Source organism: Carya illinoinensis, chromosome 15, assembly GCF_018687715.1.
Source record: "Carya illinoinensis cultivar Pawnee chromosome 15, C.illinoinensisPawnee_v1, whole genome shotgun sequence".
In the NCBI taxonomy this organism is placed as follows: domain Eukaryota; kingdom Viridiplantae; phylum Streptophyta; class Magnoliopsida; order Fagales; family Juglandaceae; genus Carya; species Carya illinoinensis.
The window spans coordinates 31213835-31236369 of NC_056766.1; the positions used below are offsets into that span (position 1 = coordinate 31213835).

Below are 22535 nucleotides of genomic sequence, written 5' to 3' on the forward strand. Positions count from 1 at the left end.
AGATATCAGGTCATGTACACACCATGTGGGCCATAAGAGTACTCATCGGCTTCGTCTTTAAGTTGATGTTGAAGTATTGCAGTATTTTCTTCAGATACTGCTTCTGAGTAAGGTGAACTGTACCTTTCACCTTATCTCTGTTGATCTCCATCTCCAATATTCTTCGTGCTTCTCCTAGATCTTTCATTTCAAACACATGAGTTAACTGAGTTTTTAAACGATTTATCTCCCCCTTACTTTTACATGCAATTAGCATATCATCTACATATAAAAGCAAATAAATGAAAGATCCATTTGCAATTTTTCTGAAATACACACAGTGATCCTATTGGCAACGAGTGTATTTCAAGTCCATCATAAAGCAGTCGAAACGCTTGTACCATTGCTGAGGTGACTGCTTCAAGCCATAGAGAGACTTCTTCAGACTGCAGACCCAATTTTCTTTTCCAGGTTTTTTGAAACCTTCTAGTTGAGACATATAAATCTTCTCTTCCAGATCACCATGTAAGAAAGTTGTTTTCATATCAAGTTGTGCTAACTCAAGATCAAATTGTGCAACCAAAGTTAGCAATATCTGAATGGATGAATGATTCACAGCACGAGAGAATACTTCACTGTAGTCAATTCCCTCTCTCTAAGTGTAGCCCTTGGTTATCAACCTAGTTTTGTATCGCACTCTATTTTTAGCAGCTTGATCAGCTTTCTGATTAAAGATTCACTTACAGCCAATTGTCTTATTTCCTTGTGGAAGCGGCACAAGCACCCAAGTCTGGTTCTGGTGAAGAGATTGCATCTCTTCATTCATCGCCTTTGTCCATTCAACTTGTTCACTGGACTCTATGGCTTCTCTGTAAGTGGTTTGGATCTCACCCCCTTCAGCTAGTAGTACATATGTCACGTAGTATGCAAAACGTGTCGATACACGTTTCTCTCGTCTCGGTCTGATGGTTGCAATTGATTTAGGTTGACATGGAGGTATTGTGATTGGACTATCAACCTTATCTTGTCCATGCTTTCCCGAATTCTTTGAAGTAATAAATTTCATATTCTGCGAATCATCTGATATTTCGCCATCATTGCTGCCTTAATTGGAATCTTTATACTTATGTGACTTAAGCATCTCAGATTCATTGAATGTAACATCTCTATTGATGATCACCTTTTTAGACTCTATGCACCAGAGTCTATACCCTTTTACACCAGCACTAAAGCCTAAGAATTTTGCTTTCTTGGCTCTAGGATCAAACTTACTTTCTTCAACATGATAGTAAACAAGATATTCGAAAACGTATAAAGAGTCATAATCAGTAGTATGTGTACCTCTCCACATTTCAGTGGGTTTCTTCCTATCATTGGCAGTTGCGGGTAGTCGGTTGATGAGGTGGTAGGTATATGTCACAGCATTAGCCCAAAATTGTTTACTGAATCTAGTAACTAGTAACATACATCGCACTTTCTCTAGTAAAGTACGATTCATCTGTTCTGCCACACCGTTCTGCTGCGTGTACCTCGTAGGTGAAGTGTCTAACAATTTCCTCTTTCTGGCATACTTCCATGAAGGGGTCTGAAGTGTACTCATCTCCATTATTAGATTTAAGCCGCTTGATCTTTCTACCGGTCTGAGTCTCAATCATTTTCTTCCAATCAATGAAGATTTTCAGCACTTCATCTTTATTCTTCATCGTATACACCCACACACGACGAGAATAATCATCTACAAAAGTTACAAACCAATGCTTACCTCCCAAAGATCCATTTGGGTAAGTCCCCAAATATCGGAGTGTACATAGTCAAGTATTCCCTGTGTATTGTGTACAGTGGTTCCAAACTTGATCCGCCTCTGCTTCCCCAATACATAGTACTCACAGAAAGACAGTTTACCAGTCTTGGCACCTTTGAGTAAGTCTTGCTTCACTAGTATTTGCAAAAAAAAAATTTCTAGCGTGTCCTATATTCATATCCCAAAGACTGGTGGTGTCGACATCAGTCTCATCTAGCTTCTCACAGCATGTGGAAGCTCTTCCATCAACTGTACTTCCTTACAAGAAGTACAAGTTTCCTCGTCTCAAACCCTTCATTGTCACCTGAACTCCCATTAATACTTTGAGAGTTCCGTTTTTAACGGTGATTCTGAATCCCTTTGAATCTAGAGATCCCAGTGAGATGAGATTCTTCCACAAGTCTGGAAAGTACCGAACTTCTGTTATTCTTGATGTTGCCATCATTCAGTTTTAACCGAATGCTACATATTCTGTAAGTTTTACAGGCATTATCATTGCCCATAAGCACTGCTTCATCCTTAATCTTTGTGAAGTCAATAAACTAGTCCCAATTGGGACACATGTGATAGGTACATCCGGAATCCATAATCCATTCATCAAAATGACAAATGGATGATGAACTTGTCAAGGCAAAATCTGAATCATCATCTATGTCCACGACATTGGCTGTGGTAGGTTGATTCTGCTATTATCCCTTCAGTTTAGGACAATCTTTCTTCCAGTGTCCTTTGTTGCGACAAAAGGAACGCTCGTCTCTGGCGAGTTTTTTTCCAACTGATGAACCACGTGATGTGGCTGAGATTTTCGATTGAAAACCTTTCTTCTTTACTGAATACCTTGACTGTGGTCTCTCTCTTGTTGTTAGCGCTTCACTTGGTATATCTTGTTGTACTTACTTATCCTTTTTGCAGTACTTATTGCTAATTAAAAAACTAGATATATCTTCAAAATTGATCTTTTCCTTCCCATACAGTAGAGTAGTAATTAAATACTCATATGTATCAGGCAAGGAATTTAACAAAAGTAAAGCTTTATTTTCATCTTAGATTTCAACATCCAAGTTTAATAAATTAGCAAGAATTTGATTATAACTATTCAGATGTTCTGACATAAAAATACCTTCATGAAATTGGAATCTGAAGAGCTTTTTCTTCAAGTGCAAACGGCTCTCAATACTCTTTTTCATGAACTTATCCTCCAATTTCTGCCAAAGTTCCTTAGCATTTGTCTCTCTCATGACAAAATACTTCTGTTCTTTGGTAAGGCATAACCGGATTGTACTACAAGCTTGAGTATTAAGCTTCCTCCAATCCTTTTCAGTCATATCATCTGGTCTTTCGTCTAACACAATATCCAACTCTTGTTGGATCAAAACGTTCATGACTTCATACTGCCACATGCCAAAGTTGCTAGTTCTATCGAATTTTTCAGTTTCAAACTTGACATTTGACACTGTGGACCGACGCTTAGAGCTACTGGCATTTTCAAAGCTCGTATCTCTTCCAGATTTTCCATTTGAATTCAGAAAATTTAGACAAAAAATTTCAAAATTCTAACCGTACGGATGATTCCGGAATGATCCAAATAGTTGGAAAGCACTATTTGATCGTTGAAATTGGATTCCAAATGGTTAAAATGAAGCCCAAAATGGATCCGGAAAGTGAACGGTTCTGATCGTCTGGTGCTGAGAAGCACGCGCTGCAGCAGTGCAACTGGGGCGCGTGGGCTCATGGAGGACACGCGCACATTCCTTCTAGGGTGCTTGGGGAGGGGGAATGAGCGAGTGGACTTCACACGTGGACTTCACACGTGTGGGAGCATGTGGAGAGTGGATATCATGCATCTTCTACCTTCTGGCATGTGGGAGCATGTGTTTCAGTTGTCTTCAACCTCTAGCTGCGAGCGAGGTGTGTGGACTCACTCTCCGGCTTCTTAGGGCGCGTGTGAGCTCTTCCGACCTCTGTTTTCGATTCCGTTTGCGGCAACGGATTCGTCTCGACGCGAGGAACAATCGGGAGTTATCAAAAGTTGATTTCGATTAACTTGATTTCTGGACAGCACAAACCAAAGCTCTGATACCAATTGTTATATCTCTGGCCTGTTCAAAATCATACAAGACAATATTATGTGGTTTGGAAAATTATTTGCGTCTACTGGATCCTCTTTTACTGAATTTTTACGAGATTACAACACTTAACAAGTTCTCTCTCACGTCTACTCTTTCTCTCTATTTTTTTTCAATTTTCTCTATATAACTGAGCTCTCCTTTTTATAAGAGAGAGAGTACTTACAATCTCTAATAAAGGAAATTTGATGCAGCAATTTGCTGCAGAAGATTTGATTACACCTAATACAACAAACAAGAGAACGGAGATGTGCATCTAATACAACAAGAAAGAGAACGGTGGTGCTGATCAAGTGGACTGGTTTCACACATAGGGTAGTTTTCATCATAATGATCAATAATTTCTGGTATTAAATATGGGCCAAGTGATATATATTGTCGTAGACAATAAATCCAGGATGATGAAGCTACCATTGCATATATATTGCCACGTGCATGCTCCTGGACCATTAGAGCAAGATATTTTGTGCATGCTTCCAATTACGTACGTCGCCTGCCAACATTATTTCAGTTACGATGAGGGAAAGAAATTGCCACGTGCAAGATTATCTTAATTCGTCAAACTTAAATGAAAGGTCCAAAGTGGAGCCTGTTCATATAATTGCCGACAAGTTTCCGGTCCGCTGTATTCACTTCTTTAAACTCATACAAGCAGCTCCAGCATATCCCCGAACCGTTTGCAATTAGTTACACTTCACATTCAAAATGACTTCTGCCAACCCATCACCGGGAGTCCTCTCCTCTCCTTCCTCCTCCAATTCCTCTTCTCTAATCTCTCAATGGAGTTATGATGTATTTTTAAATTTTCGAGGTGAGGATACCCGTGATAATTTTATTGGTCATCTTTATAGTGCTTTGCATCAAAAGGGAATCAACACTTATATAGATGACAAACTCAAAAAAGGTGAAGAAATTTCACCTGCGCTTTTAAAGGCTATTGAAGAGTCAAAGATTTCAATCGTTATATTTTCTGAAAACTATGTGTCATCTACGTGGTGTTTGGATGAGTTGATAAAAATCTTAGAGTGTAAAGAATCAAAGCAGCATAAGGTTTTACAGGTATTTTACAAAGTCGAGCCATCGACAGTACGACACCAAAAAAATAGTTTTAAAGAAGGGTTAGCTAAACATGAAGACAAGTTCATGGATGATGCTAAAGTTCAGAGGTGGAAGACTGCCTTAAAACAAGCTACCGATCTATCCGGTTTGCATTTAAAGATCAACGGGTAATTCCAACAACTCTATCCCTCTATCGATTCATATATTTTTTTAGTTTTGATATGACAATATATATATATATATATATATATATATCGTGCGTGTTCATGCGTTAGAATATAAATCCTTGATTTGAGACTGGGCTTCAACTACAACTTTTGTTTCCATATATTCTTGATTTGAAAAACAAAGAAATTTTAGATATGTTACAAAATTATAACTTAAATCAATAAAATGCTAATGAAAGCCATATTCTGAGACTAAGATGTGATTACTCATGTTTTGTATATATATATATATGTCAATTTGGATGAGAACATTACCAAAAAAAATCAAGACAAATTGAACTGTTTTGGTCAAAATTACTAAAACAGCCAACTTTACGCACCAAAATGCATAAGCCCTCAGTTCATAAAGATTTGTGGTTATATTGATCGTGTTTTTTAATTTACGTAATAACATCATAAATTAAAAAATTCTAATTTATACCCTAAGATATTGCATATATTTACCGGTTAAATTGGTCAAGCGGCACATTCTTCATATATATATATATATATATATATATATATTGTCAAATTAAGTTGGAAGGTACAAATTACTTTAGAATGCAAATTAAATCAATACTTTTTTAAGTTTATGGTAAAAATTAAAAATGGTGGTAGTTTGGTGGTGGAAAAGATTGTTTTCTTATATTTAATTAACACATAAAATTACTGCAACGATTAAAGCTGCAAAAATGGAACAGAGATTAATACATGGCAGCATACAATGGCGCCTTTGCTTCTCCATCATTTTATAGGTCCATTTGATCTTATTCCTTTTTCAAGTATTGAGTTTGATAAGAGATTGGAATCCCTACCGCTATTAATTCAAAGACAGTTGTTAGTCCAATCGCTACCATGCCACCAATACAAATTAAGACTGCATTTAGTACGTACTTGACTTATGGTCAATCAATAGGAGGATTGGGATTCAAGGTAGACAAGGATATGAATGTTGTAACTTCTTCGTACCCCACCAATAATGTCATTTATTACATGAGAATAAAATTGTGCCTAAGTCATGTCCCCATGTCTTTGAAGAAGAGGAAGTCAAATTCATGATTTTTCTTTTAATCTCTTTGCATTGGTAGGAACGAATCTGAATTTATTCAGAAGATTGTTCAAGAGCTCTCAAGCATGTTACCAAATCGTACATGCTTGCATGTTGCCAATTATCCGGTTGGGTTAGAGTCTCGTGTAAAAGATATTAATATGCTTTTATGTATTGAGATGATTAATGAGACACGCATGATAGGGATATTTGGTATTGGGGGAATTGGTAAGACAACTATTGCAAAACAGATGTATAACCTCATTGCTGATCAGTTTGAAGGGAGTTGTTTTCTTGCAAATGTTAGAGAAAATTCAAAACCAGATAAGGGCGGTCTCATCCAACTACAAGAGAAAATTCTTTCTGATATCATAAGAGATCCAAATTTTAAGGTCGGTCATGTTGATAGAGGAATCAATTTGATAAAGGAGAAACTTCGCTATAAAAAGATTCTTTTGGTTCTTGATGATATTGATTGTTTGGACCAATTAGAAAATCTAAGTGGAAGATGCGATTGGTTTGGATTGGGAAGTCGAATCATCATAACAACAAGAGATGAGCATCTACTAGTGAAGCATGATGTTGGAAATTGGAAATATCCGATGAATAAATTGGATCATGAAGATGCAGTTAAGCTCTTTTCTTGGCATGCCTTCAAGTGTGACAAACCGGATAATGATTTTGTGGAACTCACCAAACTTGCATTGCAATATGCTGGTGGCCTTCCACTTGCTTTAACTGTGGTAGGCTCAAATCTTCGCGGAAGAGATATCGATTATTGGAGAAGTGAATTGGAAAAGTACAAAAGAATTCCAGATAAAAAGATCTATGAAATACTCAAAATAAGTTTCGATGGATTAAATTATTATGAGAAAAACATTTTCCTCGACATTGCATGTTTCTTCAAAGGAGAAGAAAGGAAATATATCATTCAAATATTGCACGGCTGTGGTTCTTTTCCTGATTCTGGTATTATAAATCTTATAGATAAATCTCTCATAATTGTTAATGAATGTGACAAATTGACTATGCATGACTTACTTGAAGATATGGGCAAAGAAATTGTTCGAGAAGAATCACCTGAAGAACCTGGGAGACGCAGTAGGTTATGGTTTTACGAAGATGTGCGATATGTACTTGAAGAAAAAACGGTGAGATTCACTTTAGAAATATATTTTTATTTCTCATTTCTCTTTTGTCTGAATTGAAGCTACAATTAAAAAAAAAATAGAAAAACTAATAATTTTAGCACGTGTTGAACTATATTAGGAAACTTTTCTTTGATATTTGACAGAAAGCTTGTGAATTCTCTCACTAGGGTACAAAGAAAATACACGGCATACTGATAGATATGCCTCCAGGGGACCGCATGATACTCTCGAGTCCCAATGTGCTTGCTAAGATGAAAAAATTGAGAATATTTATAAACCGCAATGCAAGTTTTGGTCGTGGATTAAATTGTCTCTCTAACGAGTTAAGAGTTCTTGATTGGCCCGAATGTCCTTGGCCATCTTGGCCGCCAAAGTTTCTTGGAAAGAAACTCATTGCTTTAAAAATGGAAGGAAGCATGATTGGAGATTTTGGCATGGGATTGCTATCTAAGGCAAGTATTTTTTTTTTTTTCAGTATCATGTCTATCTATCTTACTTTTAAGGTATGCTGAAAATTTCCTTTAATAGTTAATATATTTCCTTTATTTTCTTCTTTTTAAACAGAACTTAACGAGTATAGATCTCAGTTACTGTGAAAACTTGACAAAAATATCGGATCTTTCAAGTTGCTCAAATCTAGAGAAGTTGATTCTTGATGAATGTAAAAGTTTAGTTGAGGTTCATGATTCTGTTGGATTTTTGGATAAGCTTTTTCAATTGGGATTTAAACAATGTTCCAACCTAAAGAATTTGCCCAAAAGCTTCAAGTTGAGATCTCTAAAAGTACTTAACCTTGAAGGTTGTACAAACCTTGAATACTTTCCTGAAATTAATTGTGAAATGGAACATTTGAAGTGTCTCTGGTTAGAAAGCACCGTAATACAGGAGCTACCTTCATCCGTTACATACCTCACTAGGCTCAAGTACTTATATTTGGGATGGTGCAAAAGCCTTGTGCGTCTTCCATTAAGCATTTTTCAGTTGGAACGTCTAGATATTGTTGACGTCATTTATTGTCAAAGGTTTGTAAATTTTGAAAAAGAGGTGGGGCATAATGGACAATCCATGCCATGTACACAGGAAAATGAAATTTCATCCAGTATGGAATTCCTCACATTGTCGCCTCCAAAATCAAATTTCAATTTGAGGGAATTAGTTCTATCTGGTAGTGGTATTGTTAGCCTTCCTCCATGCATAGAAGGATTTGTTGGATTGTCTCACCTTTATTTGGAAGATTGCATGCAACTTGAAGAAATTCTACACCTTCCACCAAATATAGAAGAGGTAAAGGCTAATGGATGTTCCAGCCTAAAAAAGTTCTTATCAAAGTCAAATAATTTATTGAGGGATTATAATTTCTCATCCAGTTTGAGGAAATTAAATCTATCTGGTAGTGGTATTGTTAGCCTTCCTCTATGCATAGAAGAATTTGTTGGATTGTCTCACCTTTATTTGGAAGACTGCAAGCAACTTGAAGAAATTCTACACCTTCCACCAAATATACTAGAGGTAAAGGCTAATGGATGTTCCAACCTAAAGAAGTTCTTACCAGAATCAAATAATTTATTGAGGACTTATAATTTCTCATCCAATTTGTGGAAATTAAATCTATCTGGTAGTGGTATTGTTAGCCTTCCTCCATGCCTAGAAGGATTTGTTGGATTGTCTCACCTTTATTTGGAAGACTGCAAGCAACTTGAAGAAATTCTACACCTTCCACCAAATATACAAGAGGTAAAGGCTAATGGATGTTCCTGCCTAAAGAATTTCTTACCAGAATCAAATAATTTATTGAGGACTTATAATTTCTCATCCAGTTTGATGCAATTAAATCTATCTGGTAGTGGTATTGTTAGCCTTCCTTCATGCATAAAAGGATTTTTTAGATTGTGTCAGCTTGATTTGAGAGACTGCAAGCAACTTGAAGAAATTCTACACCTTCCACCAAATATAGAAGAGGTAAATGCTAATGAATGTTTCAATCTAAAGAAGTTCTTCCCAGAATCATATAATTTATTGAGGACTTATAATTTCTCATCCAATTTGTGGAAATTAAATCTATCTGGTAGTGGTATTGTTAGCATTCCTCCATGCATCGAACGATTTGTTGGATTGTCTCACCTTTATTTGGAAGACTGCAAGCAACTTAAAGAAATTCTACACCTGCCACCAAATATAAATGAGGTAAATGCTAATGGATGTTCCAGTCTAAAGAAGTTCTTCCCAGAATCAAATAATTTATTGAGGACTTATAATTTCTCATTCAGTTTGAGGAAATTAAATCTATCTGGTAGTGGTATTGTTAGCCTTCCTCCATTCATCGAACGATTTGATTGATTGTTTGACCTTTATTTGAGAGACTGCAAGCAACTTGAAGAAATTCTACACCTTCCACCAAATATAGCATATGTAGATGCTAGAAGTTGCGGGTTATTGGAACGTTTTCATCATGTATATATAGAATCTTCATTCGGTAGACCAGGCTTAAAATGGCTAAGCATGATTGACTTATCGGGCTGCAATAAAGTGCATGTGGATGTAGGGAATCATGCACCAGATCCATTATCGGTTCAGGTATACATGTTTGATCTATTTGATCTCTAGTTTCTTTTCTGTTTCATATATATGCCATATTTGATAGCTTTTAGTTGTTATCTAAAATATACTTGGTTTAATAGGAACGCTTTCAGGAGAAAGAATCAAGCAGGATTATATATCCAGGAAGTAGGATTCCAGAGTGGTTCAAGTATTGCAAGGAGAGTACTTCATATAGTAATTATATTGAAATAGAAATTGATCATAATGCGTCCATGTGTGGGCATCAGATCGTGGCATTAGTTTTGTGTTTTGTTGTGGGACCTCTTCCGGAAGGTACTTTAGTTATCACAATAAATGGCCAGCATATTAGCAATTATGGTAATTTTCTACATTGTTCAACGGACCCACATCGTGTATGGCTACAATACATAGCTGGAAATTCTATTAATCAGTTACGGTCAAGGAGATTTACATTTGAAAGTAATTATAACAAGATCTTCAAAAGTGCTGGAGTCCATCTCATATACGGGAATGACAATTTCATTGATCCTATTCAACTTTCCAAGACATACCGAGATGATGGTGAGAATGACTTGCAACCCGATTGGAACCCACAACAGAAGAGGCAAAGATCTTCAACCAGCATTATGGCAAGGATGCTAATGAAGATTTAACTAATGAAGATTTGAATTTAGAACTTCGACTTGGGTATGTGATAATTAATAGCCGAATTGTGCAGAATTTTACTAAATTAAATAAAGTATTCTTGCAATTTTATAGTGTTAGTTCTTATATTTTTATTAGTTTTCAAATATTTATTTTTCTTACTTAAATTTGAACTTTATCTTAATGAAGGAATTGAAGTTTGGAAAGGAATCAAAGTTGCGGAAGGAATCAAAGCTGGGAAAGGACTATAACCATAACAGACCTTAACGGTAACATGCTTGTATCTATTTTTACATTTTGAGAGCAGTGTAATTTTTATTTTTCTTTAGTTTCATTTTAAATATTGCTTTAATATTTATTTACATTCATATTTTAGAATTTATTTTTGTGAATATGCCTAACTAAATTTTCAACTAAGGTTAAGGATGAAATCTCATTAAAGATTACTAATATTATTTTTAAGATTGTTTTTTTTTTTCAATTATTGTTTTTGCTTCATATCAATTGAAAGGGATAAAATTCTTTATATAAATTCAATCATTTTTTTCTTATAATCTAGAATAATCTTAATCAGCTGAGAGCCTAATTCATAATTTTGTTATAAATAAAATTCTTTATTAATAATTCATAATTTTGGGTTTCTCCTCAGGTAATTGATAAAAGTACTCTTAGGTAAGAGCCTTTATTCAGTTCTAAAGTGATATTTGGTCAAGCTATTATGGTGTTAATGATCCAGAACAGTAAAGGGATTAAAAAATAAATGTTTGAAGAAGGCTGATTGATATTCCTAATGAACTTCCAACGATGAAGATAGGCTGCTTTTCCTTTAAAGAAGCATGATTATGTCATAGTACTTGACATCATGAGGCATGAGTGCTCAGGGCGTGTTTTAAAGTATTGCATGCATATTTATCAATCAAAACCATATATGAAAAAAGTTTGTGGAATAAATCCTTTAACTATCAGCATGTTTAGAACTTCAATTGCATTATCTCATGGTTACTCGTGAATAAGCATCCATTGATATTCCATGTATCTTATAAAACATTTTCACGTTGACTTGAATTGTTTTGCAATGGCTCAAACCTTGCATTCACAGGATGCTTGTGGAACTTGCAGCAAAGTAATCTCTTCGACCACTTTACTGGAATTTCAGTACATATATACACCAGGAATATTGATACAGATTCAAGGCCCCCAAGACTATGTTTTTAGACCAAGACCAGATTTGTAAAGGGAGATATAAGTGCCATGAAAACTATGTTTTACAAGCCTAATGACCATAAGAAGGGTAAGTTGAATAAGGTTAGAATTGTACAGCATAACATGAAAGAAATTATAATTTTCTTGGATTCTTTTCGGGTTAATCAAATAGGATATGTATTGGAGCTGATTTCTTATCCCTTTTTTGCCTTTTCAGCTTTCTATGAGACTATGATGACCTCTTCCCATATTGGAAAGGATTCTGGATGAATTGGTCACCATTAAAAGGCTGAAATTAATGACCAAATTTATGTGTGGGGGGAAGAAAGGTAATGTGTGTGGAGCTGGTTTTCTTAACAGTACTTGTGGCAAACACATGCATTGAGATGAAATTAATTAATTTCTGTGTAAGTTAAGCGAATCTAAACTGTTGTTGATTTTCTTTTTCATAATACTGTAATTGTTGACCTTGGGCTGCATTTGTCAAAATAAAGGGTAATTGTTGAAAGTTCTTGGTTTGGGAAATGACACAAATCATAGGTTCTAAAGCTCAAGATGGGATTATTATCATACTTTTGTACCCATTTCAAAACTAGAATGAACACTTGAGGAAATAATAATCCCTACTAATCAGGTCATGTACTAATGCATAATGAAAAATCACTTGTATATTAGTATCACCAATATTGGCCTGCCATTTTGTTGTTATCTTCCTGGAGCTCTTGGATTCTATTGCATCTAATCTCGCCTGACCTGATGGCTAACCGTACGTGGCAAAGGCAGCGGTGGAGCTATGATTTTATTTGCAAAACTACTACATACAGTTGTAGCATATAGTCGCTGCGGAGTTGCCACGTCATCAGTTGATTAAAAAAAACCAATAAAAAAAAAGAAAACAAAAATGAAGCCGAAAACTGCTCAGGGCTCATTCCCACTTCTTGCTCCTCTGTTCTGCAGCCTCATGTTCTTGCTCACAGAAGGTTCGTGGCTTCGTGGTGCTCTGGCGGTGGTCTTAGATCTCACAGAAATTTTGTGGTGCTCTGGTCTGAAGCTTGCAGTTGTCTTCGATCTCTCAGAAACTTAGGCCGTGGCGTCGTGGTGGTCTGGTCTGAAGCTTGGGTCTTCGTGCTCACAGAAGCTTCATTGCGTTGTATTCTTTTCGAGGTCGTGTTCGGCTTCGTGGTGTCGTCTTCTACTCAAGCTCGTCCTCTGCACCGAGATCTTCAAGTCTTGAAGTGGATCTCTGCGGGTATTTTTCTGGGTCTCTAGGATCTTCGTGTGGGTCTTCAAGAGGCCGTAAAATATTCGTCAAGGTCATCTTCTTGGTGGATCTCAACGTTATTACGAACTGTTTGAAAAGATACCATCAGATTTGGTAAAAGTAGGTAGGACCGGTACATTCTAACTTATGCTTGCAAATGTTTAGATCAGATTATTGTATTTCAGTACATTTCAGTAGCGAATGATTTGGTTGTATTCTTCCCGAGGCAGTGCAAGGCTTCTCGTATTTATCTCTAGGAAGTAATGATTCCTCTTCTCTTCCAAATGCAGTACTGATTGCTCGTGATAGAAAGGCTGCTACTCTTTTGCTTCAGAGGCTGCTTTTCTACTTCCCTCCAAGTTCAGCTACGGATTTGAACGGGTAATATGTTCTAATGTTATGGCTACGATATAGCATTGTATTTTACAGATTGGTAAGATATCAATGAAATGTCTGAGTGCACATTTTACAGATTTTCATTTTTGTATGGCAGCCCCAAGGGCAAGTATTCTGATGGTATTTTGTTTTCCTCTCCTTGATTCTTTTGTTTATCTTTCAGTTATGTTCTTGGTGATAAGTCAATTCTAAAACAAAATGGGTTACCTAAGTAAATTTGGAGTGGTTTTTATTCGGATGCTTAATTAATCTCTTCTGCTTTTCAATGTGCTGGAGCACCTTGAATCAGACATCTTAGAGTGTGCCTGTGGTCACTGTAAAATGTCTATCCAAGATGTTCTTTGTTTGCCTTATTTCATGTAATTTTAATTGTTTCTCCATCTCTGGGAAATTTACTCGGGTTTATGTGCTCTTAGTCCTTTTGACATGGTTACAAATAAGTTGTTTATTGCGTTGTAAGCATTTCAGCTGTAACTTGGAAAGCTTTTGTATCATCAAAAGGAGCAAAGAGAGAAATAATAATTCTGTGGCATCTCTTTTTAGTGCAACTTGAGTGGTCTGTTGTTCGGGATGCCTTCTTGGATCATGTTCTGATGTAGACATGCAACATAGCTCATGCCATGTTTTTTAAACTCAATGCATTTGCATGAAATATATGGAATTATAGGGGAAAACCAGCTAATCTCCTTCTATATAGGCCTGAAAAATTTTGTGGTTGCAGAAGAGATTGGGTTGACTGTTATTGTTTTTTGTTGTGTTTATGTCCAAGACATATTCTTGTGTTTAATCTTCTTTGTTTATCTTTATTTTATGTTTAGTTGGATGAGTGAACGTGGAATCAATGGGCATACAATTTTGTCGTTACTGTAGCTTGGCACTCTTGGAGGTGTTTTGGTTTTAGCCTGTCGTTGGTAGTTTCTAAATGACAAGATGATGAGTTGGAGCAGGGTCCTTTGGTAGGGTTTATCATCGGTTGTATGTTTCCAATCACCACGCTGTTTAACTGAAGGTGAATATTATAATTTTGTTTTCAAATTGCCTGTTTTTAATAAGATGTACAATCTTTACAATATGGGGTTATAATTAGTGTACATTCTGTTTCTTATTTTACAATTGGGTTGTAGTGTTCATATAAACTTGTCTGTGCACGTAAATAAGTGCCTCCCCTGTCCATATGTTTACTCCTAGTAGTAGGCCTTCCCCTGTTTTTGTACTCTTTTTGTTTATCCCAATTAATTTATCGATTTCATAAGAGCCACTTGGGCACAATATTGTCTAACCTGCCATGTGCTATAGTTCTCATCCGAAAGAAGAACAATGAACATCCTGGGTTGTGCCCAATACTTTCAGTGCATTGTGTCATATGCTTTGTCTGCGACAATAAGTCCATTGCCACTAGTGTGCTGTAGCTGCGAGAGCGCTGCACCAATTTTGCAACAAGACTGGAAATGAGTACTCAATGCATTTTATTCTTCGTAGTTTATTTGCCAGGTGTTTGTAGCCATGGTTGCCATGTTTATTTTGGTACGACATGGTTGTTCTAGTGCCATGTTTTGGTTATAAAAAAATTTTGAGAATTTTTTCAAATATGTTGGGGATTAGGAAAATTAAATGTAGAGTTGAACAGATCTGTTTGAATATGGAAGTCAAGACAGTGTACTCATATTAATAGAAATCAAAGAAGAAAAGCATTACATTAGTAGTCTATGGAAGTGAAGACAGTGTAATATTTCAGTTTATTAAATATTTACTAGTAATATTTACTTTACATTAATATTTGCAGGTTAATCCTTACAGATGCAATTTAGATTGGATGGATCACAGCCAGTGCAGGATGGGTTGGATGGAACACAATCGGTGCAATGAGAACCAACACAATTGATGAGACTATCATTATTTTTTTTAGACATTTTTTTTGGAGAATTGAATGCTGGAAACTTAAATTGGAGATTTCTGGAGAGTTGATTTATTTCTTTTAGAGAAAATTTTAAAGCACTTGACGTGCAAGTTTATGCGTGTTTTCTGGAGACTTGATGAACTTGTTTTAGTGAAGATCTCTGGATACTTGATTTTTGGAAAAGCACTATTACAGGTGATGCATATTATTTGTTTTAGTGTAGATTTCTGGACAATTTAATATTAATGCAAACAAATAAATAAATGAATTGGACAAGCACTATTACAGACCAACGAAGTGCTAATATAATTGCATTCTACAAAGCTTAACAAACATCAAATCCAATATTTACATTGTATTTACATTACATTCTAAATAGGAAAACACTAGTCCCACAGAAAGGGGTTACCGAAATTTTTTACCGAAAACTGTTTTGATTTTGTTTTTTAATTTTGTTTTTTTGTTGTTTAGTGATTAAGTGTGTGTTTTTAAATGAATATCTGATTTTTTTTTTATTTTTAAAAAATATTTAAATAGTTTTAAAAAATGTTGAAAGAAAAATTAAAAAAAAAAAAGAAAGAAGGAAAATGTACTGATCGGTAGAAGATTTATGTAGAAACCTTATGTGGACGTAGCAATGCCCTTCTAAATAAACTTCTAACACATACACCAACTACACTGCTACGAAGTGACTAAATAAAAAGACGAGAAATACTTTTTGCAGTTGGCATGCAGTCTGCTGTTAAAAAAAAATTAATACGAGACCTACATGAAAAAAAAATTATTTTTATAACTTTTTATAATTCATGTAGGTCCCCCTGAATATAAAAAATTTTTTTTATAATTTTTTTTTATTTATTCTGTACAGCCGACTGTATGCCGACTACATCTGGCGACTGTATGTAGCAAAGTCCTAAAAAAACACACCAATTACAAAAGTTCAATCCATATTCTCGATACTGCCGAGTCTCTTTTTGACCTCTTTCTCCTTCCTTTCCACTTCATTTTTTCTTACTTGTAGATCCAACTCTATGTATTGATTACTACCTGACCACTTGAAATACTTGCAATAAAATAATCTCTGATTATTTTATACATAGACTAAAGAATGTTAGATTTATGTCATATTATCAATTTATTAAATATGCTACGTTACAAGTCATGTACTAGAAATAGATTTACGTCATATTATCAATTTATTAAATATGCTACATTACAAGTCATGTACTAGAAATACCAAGCAAAGAAATGCAATTACCCTGACAATATTGCCTAACAAGTACCATCTATATATATATATAGATTAATTAATATGCTTGAACCTATATTAATATTAAATACATGGTATGGACCGACTCCTCTTTTAATTAATTCCTAATGCATGCAAGCACATGCATTACACTCCATTTAATTAAGAAATCATACCCAAATTAAGAAAGAACTAAATACCTCATGATAATATATTGTTTTGTAATCGTGATTAGGGATAATCAGCTAATTCTTTGGTAGTGTTATACGATGAGGATGTTTCTAGAGACTTAAGGGCTAGTCTTGGCTTAATTGACATAGATGATATAGTAATCATATTAATAGAAATCAAAGAAGAAAAGCATTGACATCTTGTAAACACTAACAAATTATTTGAGACAGATGAATTTAGGGTAAACTTTGCTCTCTAGCAGTAAAATGAAGAACTTTGATCTTAAATATGGGCATCGATCTCACTTACATTGAAGAGCTTAATCGTGAAACAAGAGCAAATTAAATATGGCTATGTAATTAAGCAAGTAGGGTAAAGATAATAATATGAACATATAATATCTCTCTCCCTACTCACTCTTTCTTTTCTTTTTTCTTTATATATATATATATATATAAAACAGCTGGCTATATATATATATATAAACAGCTGGCTGCACGATTTATATACAAGCCAATTACTCCAATATTGCTAAATTAAGTGTGGTGCATATTGGCTGCTGGTGATATATTTTTATTGTTGTGTTTCTTTAAGATGTTTATATTTGCTGCTGGTACCTAATAAAACACATGTTATGATTTTTTTAAGTTGTTCTGCGTCAGGGGAGGGCTTAGAGACAACCGAGAGAGGGATATTTTTTGTAAATAAAAGTATCTACTAGAGAAACCAGAACTCGTGCCTATTTTAGATATACTGATTTCACAATTTCACAAGCTCAGATATGAGATTACAAATTTCAAAAACCTAAATCTCAGATACTAGATTTCAAACTAATATCTATGAAATCAACTAAGTGTAATGAAACAAGATAACATAGAAAAAATAGAATATCAGAAATAGTGTAAAATCCCTAAAAATAAAAAAGATTAAGCCTTAAAAATATTATTACATACCATCGAAATGGGAGAGACAGCTGCGTCAGAGGAGGGCTGAGAGACAATCGAGAGAGGGCTTCCGGTGCCACTACGTGAGAGAGGGTTGTGGCTACTAAGGGAAGGGTTGATAGGGGCTTCGGCTGCTGAGGAGACATATGAATCCGATGGAGATCAACGAAGCCATGAGAGGAGAAACATCATGAAGGGATAGGGGGGAGGGGACTGGGCTGCAACCTAAGGATGTCAATCAAACGGCGCCGTTTCTCCAATCACAGAAACGACACCATTTCATTAAAAGAACCTGCCACCTCAGCAGCTCTCTGAGTCGATTGTGTGCCATTTGTTAATACCGAGTGTATTCAACGTTTTTCTTTTATTTGAATAGGTGCAAAATCTAAATAAAATAAAAGAGTATGAGCTATTTTTCCTTGTTAGAACATTTTTTCAATTATAATGAAAATAAGTTCTTTACACTTGTTCAGATAAGGATGCATTGCTACATTTAATGGATGCCAATTGCAGACATGCCATTGTTCCCTCAGCACCCCCTCCATGATGGCCTAAGTCTTGTTGATGTAGGATGTGCAAAATTTGTGTCACAATATTGTTTAATTCCAAAAAGATTGAATTTCTTGTCGTCTACCACACAAATGATCTAGAAGTCAATACCATAAACACAGACATGTAAGAGCCTAGATGGTTAAATGGATTTTGCCTCTGAAGATCTGTCAGGTAGGAATTAAATGCAGCCGGTAGAGTTTTATTTATCACTTTTCCTCTAGAAAATCCTACATATTTATTATTTTTTTTATAAAATTATTTATCTTATTCTTGTTTTATTAGAAAATGTGTACAATGGATTAATCGGTTAGTTATTAATGCTTGCTAAATATGTTATAATTATAACAAGATATGAGTAATTAGTAAGTAATTGGTGATTTGTATTTAAGCTTTCTAATATAGTAATCTGTTCTTGCCTGATTGACAAAAAAAAAAAAAGAGTCCAATTTTTTAATTCCTTACGAGTAATCGGTTACTAATTGGTGATTTGTACAAACAAGTGCATTCTAATGTCGAGTTTGTAAATACTCCACAATTAAAGGGTCTTGCACAAAGTTAACATGAATTAATGTTCTTTTAAAAAAATATGATCCTGAATTAATCTTTAGAAAAATGCTTTAGCTACAAAGTAATTCCATAAAAGTAAAATCGCAAATTAATGTGATTTGATATGGTAAGTTATAAATACTTTTATTATAAAGTAGATCTAACGTATCGTATGAAGTCATATCAATTTGTATATTTATTTTTTCATGATATTTACAGTTTCATCGAGCATTGGGAGAGACCCAACATTTAAGTGTTTAAATAAACAAGAATTCCAATTTACTTTTCCCTTCTATTTTTTCCCCCTTCTATTTCAAAAAATAATGTCATGATGAGTTGCCTAGAAGGCCTTCCAAATTAGTGAATAAATTTTATGTATGAAGTCCAATATTTTCCAAGAAAAGAAATAGAAAATTTAATCAAGACCTATATTTGAGTGCTGTAAAAGTTGATGGCCATGGTTATTCATCTTGCTCTTGCTAGCTACAGCTTATCTGTTTGCAACAAAAGCTCTTGCATACTTTTTGTACCATAACTGGGATCGCTTCTCTCTTAGCAGGAAAGCAAAAATTCAAGTGATTCTCAAGGCCGAATTTCTTTCCAACTTGAAGGTCAGCCAGATATATAGTGATACCCTATTTGAAACTAGGCTGAAACCCGCTTGACCTCTCAACGGCCCAACCAAGAAGCACTCGGGCCTAGCCAAGAATGGGCATGGGTGTCAGGTTGAGCTGGCCTCAACTTGGAAAGCATAGGACCTTCCTTCCCCTTCTTTTTAGATAGAGAAGAGAGAGCATGCTATCTCAATGGGACTTTACACTCTGGCTTTATTTGGCCACGCTGCATTAATTGTCCACACCAGAAAGTCACGTCGCATTAAATGAGTTCTGCTAAGGGGCGTCCCCCTGCTCGGTCGCAGGGTATAGGTTGCTGACCTCGAAGATAGTTATAAAGGCAGCCCTTTAGACGCCAGTGAAGGGGGGGGGGGGTCTTGAACTCTAAGATAACTCCATCTTCTCCTTAACTCTTAGCTAACTTGAGTATCAGAGGCTCCATTCGGCAACCCCCGCAGTTGCTGGACCCGTGAGTTGTTTCGTGTGTGTAGGAATAGGTTGAAGACCATAATCGCCAACGATCCAGTCCGAAGACGTATGAAACACGTCTTTAACACCAATAATCTTTCTAATTATAAGCCAGTTTGGAGGAAAACTGTGTCATTCTTCAATTTATTGTTTATAATTATAAAGCTATACTCAATCTGGTTGAAAAAAGTCTACAATTTCTTCTTTCTTGTTCTTCCTTTAAGGTAGTAGCATTTAATTAGTTGTCGTCACCCAACTACTATATATATATAATTTGACACACATATTCACTTACTTCCTACCAATTTAGTTTTATTTATTCAAAATATCATCTCATCTCAACATCTAAATACTATTAAAAAATAAACATTTTTTAATTTCAAATTTTCAAATTTTTAATTTTCATCTAATCATTACAACTTCACCAAACTTCCAAATGAAATACAAAAAATAATTCATTTTTTTCAAATCCCAAAACAAAAGTAACATTAAAAAGTTATATTCTAACAATATTTTAACTTTATAATATTTTTATTCAACTTTTTCTCTTATTTAATTTTTTCTCTTTGATTTCTCAAAACCTTATAAAATATCTTAACTCAAACTATTTTATTACTATTTACAAACTATCTCAATACTATTTATATATTTCTTATCTCATTCCATCTATCTATTTAACCAAACGAGACTTTAGTCAAAGTTGGTAGGTGGTTTAAGACATCTTTTTACAACTTTTGAATAAAGTAATCTAATTTAGAACATCATTTCTTAACTATCAAATACCTTAATCAATTTTATGCGCAAGTTGCAAAAGCTCTCTGATCATAAAACTTCTGTTCATATTAGTTATTATTTTCCTAATTGCACTTTTCACATTCAAACTATATATCATGACCCTTTTTGAAGTTTCAAATATAAATTACGAAAAACTGAATTTGTACCCAAAGAAATAGCATATATTTCCAATTGGTCAAGTGGCACATTCTTGACAATAATTTTAAATAGAAGGTACAAAGTAAAACGTATGTGTACTTTATTTTCCTGTGTTTACTAAAATCTTTCATTAGGAAAATTACGATCTCCTACAATTTTTTTATACAAACACTTTTTACCATTCAAAAAGCGATAGACATGATATCACGTGGACTCTACTTCTAAATGTTGGGGTTCAAGTACTATTTAATATATATATATATATATATATATATCTATATATATAACAAGATTAAAGAAACCATCGAATTAAGAATGACGAATACATGATTAAACTTGCCTCATGTCCTACCAAGATGTCATTTTTTACATGATAATAAAATTGTGCCCAGAACATTTTTGTATATATGTCTTTTAAAGTAAGCAAGTCAAACTCTTTTAATGTTTTCTTTTTAATCTTTATCATCGATAGAGATGAATCTAGCTAACTTCATCAAAAAGATCGTTAAAGAGGTTTCAAGGATAGTAAATACACAGTTAGGACAAGAGCTTCTTATGTATTTCCCAGAATGTTCTTTGACAATATATACCTAAACTTGTTTTATCTTCTTCTAGCACAAACATGCATTGCAAGTATGCCGGGTAAGCCAACGTGCAGCCATTTACATGGTTATAAACTAAAGTCATTTTGCATAAAACAAAGGTTCGAACCTGATACCCACTAATTAATTGTCCGTATGAACTTTAGACTTAAATTGGAAGTTTTCAACGTAGGAGGATTGAAGATTTATCATGCCGAGTACCTATTAATTCAACACGTTTCGATTTCTCCACACTAATAATGTCATTTGAAGATATGATCCAGCGATTTTTAATTTGGAGTTTTTGCCAATTACAAACGTGGTGGTGAGACCTATCATAATTACCAATACTGGAGAACATCTGGGAAGATTTGAGTATGAATTTTGTATTGAGTCCCCCATGTACTCCAAGCGATGTGGATTCTGTCTTCGTGGTCGTTGATTCATTTTTTAAAATGGTACATTTATGCCTTGTCGGAAGATATCAGATGCTTCAAACATAACCCATCTCTTCTTCAAGGAAGTCGTCCGTCTCCATGGAATTCCCAACATGATCACCTCTGACTTTTGGATCACTCTATGGAAAATGTTCGACACATCCCTCAAATACAGCAGCACTTGCACCCCCCAAATAGATGGTCCAATAGAAGTGACCAACCACATATTGGGCAACATGATTTGGTGCATCTCAGATCTCAGGGGACGAACCAACTTAGTGGGACTTAAACCTCCCAAATGTAGAGTTTGCCTTCGACAACATGCACAATTAATCAATTGAGAAAATTCCATTTGAAACTGTTTATACTCGGCCCCGAAACATACCTTAGACATCCTGGTCCCACTTCCCAAGCTCTTTGGTTTGAGTATGGCAACAGAAATCATGGTTAACAAATCAAGCAACTTCATTCTGGGGTTTGTCACAATTCAGGGACAGCTAACCATGGCAATTGTTTCCTTAATATTTGAAGTGGTGGAAGATCCAGCACGACGCCAGCAAGACATCATCATTACTGTTTCCTTTTTTATTTATCTATATTCCATAAGAAGAAAGCTTTCCTTATTAAGGTCAATAGTTTCCAATGTTATATATTGACCTCCGCTATTGTTATGAATGGGGCATTGATATATTGAAATAAAGAAAGAGAT

The 22535-nt window shown here is 34.9% G+C and overlaps 1 protein-coding gene across 15 annotated transcripts; it reads left to right on the plus strand.

Moving 5' to 3' along the window:
- Positions 1-4509: 4509 nt before the first annotated feature.
- On the plus strand, positions 4510-15534 carry LOC122296089 (disease resistance protein RPV1-like). Of its 15 annotated transcripts, none has more exons than XR_006238379.1 (11): positions 4510-5132; positions 6260-7370; positions 7538-7822; positions 10049-10616; positions 10764-10843; positions 11224-11246; positions 11674-11865; positions 11995-13162; positions 13329-13419; positions 14253-14443; positions 15218-15534. XR_006238379.1 is itself a non-coding variant. In XM_043105512.1 (5 exons), the coding sequence occupies exons 2-5, from the start codon at positions 5050-5052 to the stop codon at positions 9705-9707; spliced, it is 3252 nt and encodes a 1083-aa protein (XP_042961446.1). In that variant the 5' UTR covers positions 4574-4717; positions 4966-5049; the 3' UTR covers positions 9708-10281. The 15 variants fall into 15 exon arrangements, 2 of the variants coding, with proteins under 2 accessions (XP_042961445.1, XP_042961446.1); XR_006238382.1 differs by having other exon boundaries at positions 11694-11865; XR_006238375.1 differs by lacking the exon at positions 11224-11246 and having other exon boundaries at positions 11995-12184; positions 12735-13162.
- Positions 15535-22535: the final 7001 nt, after the last annotated feature.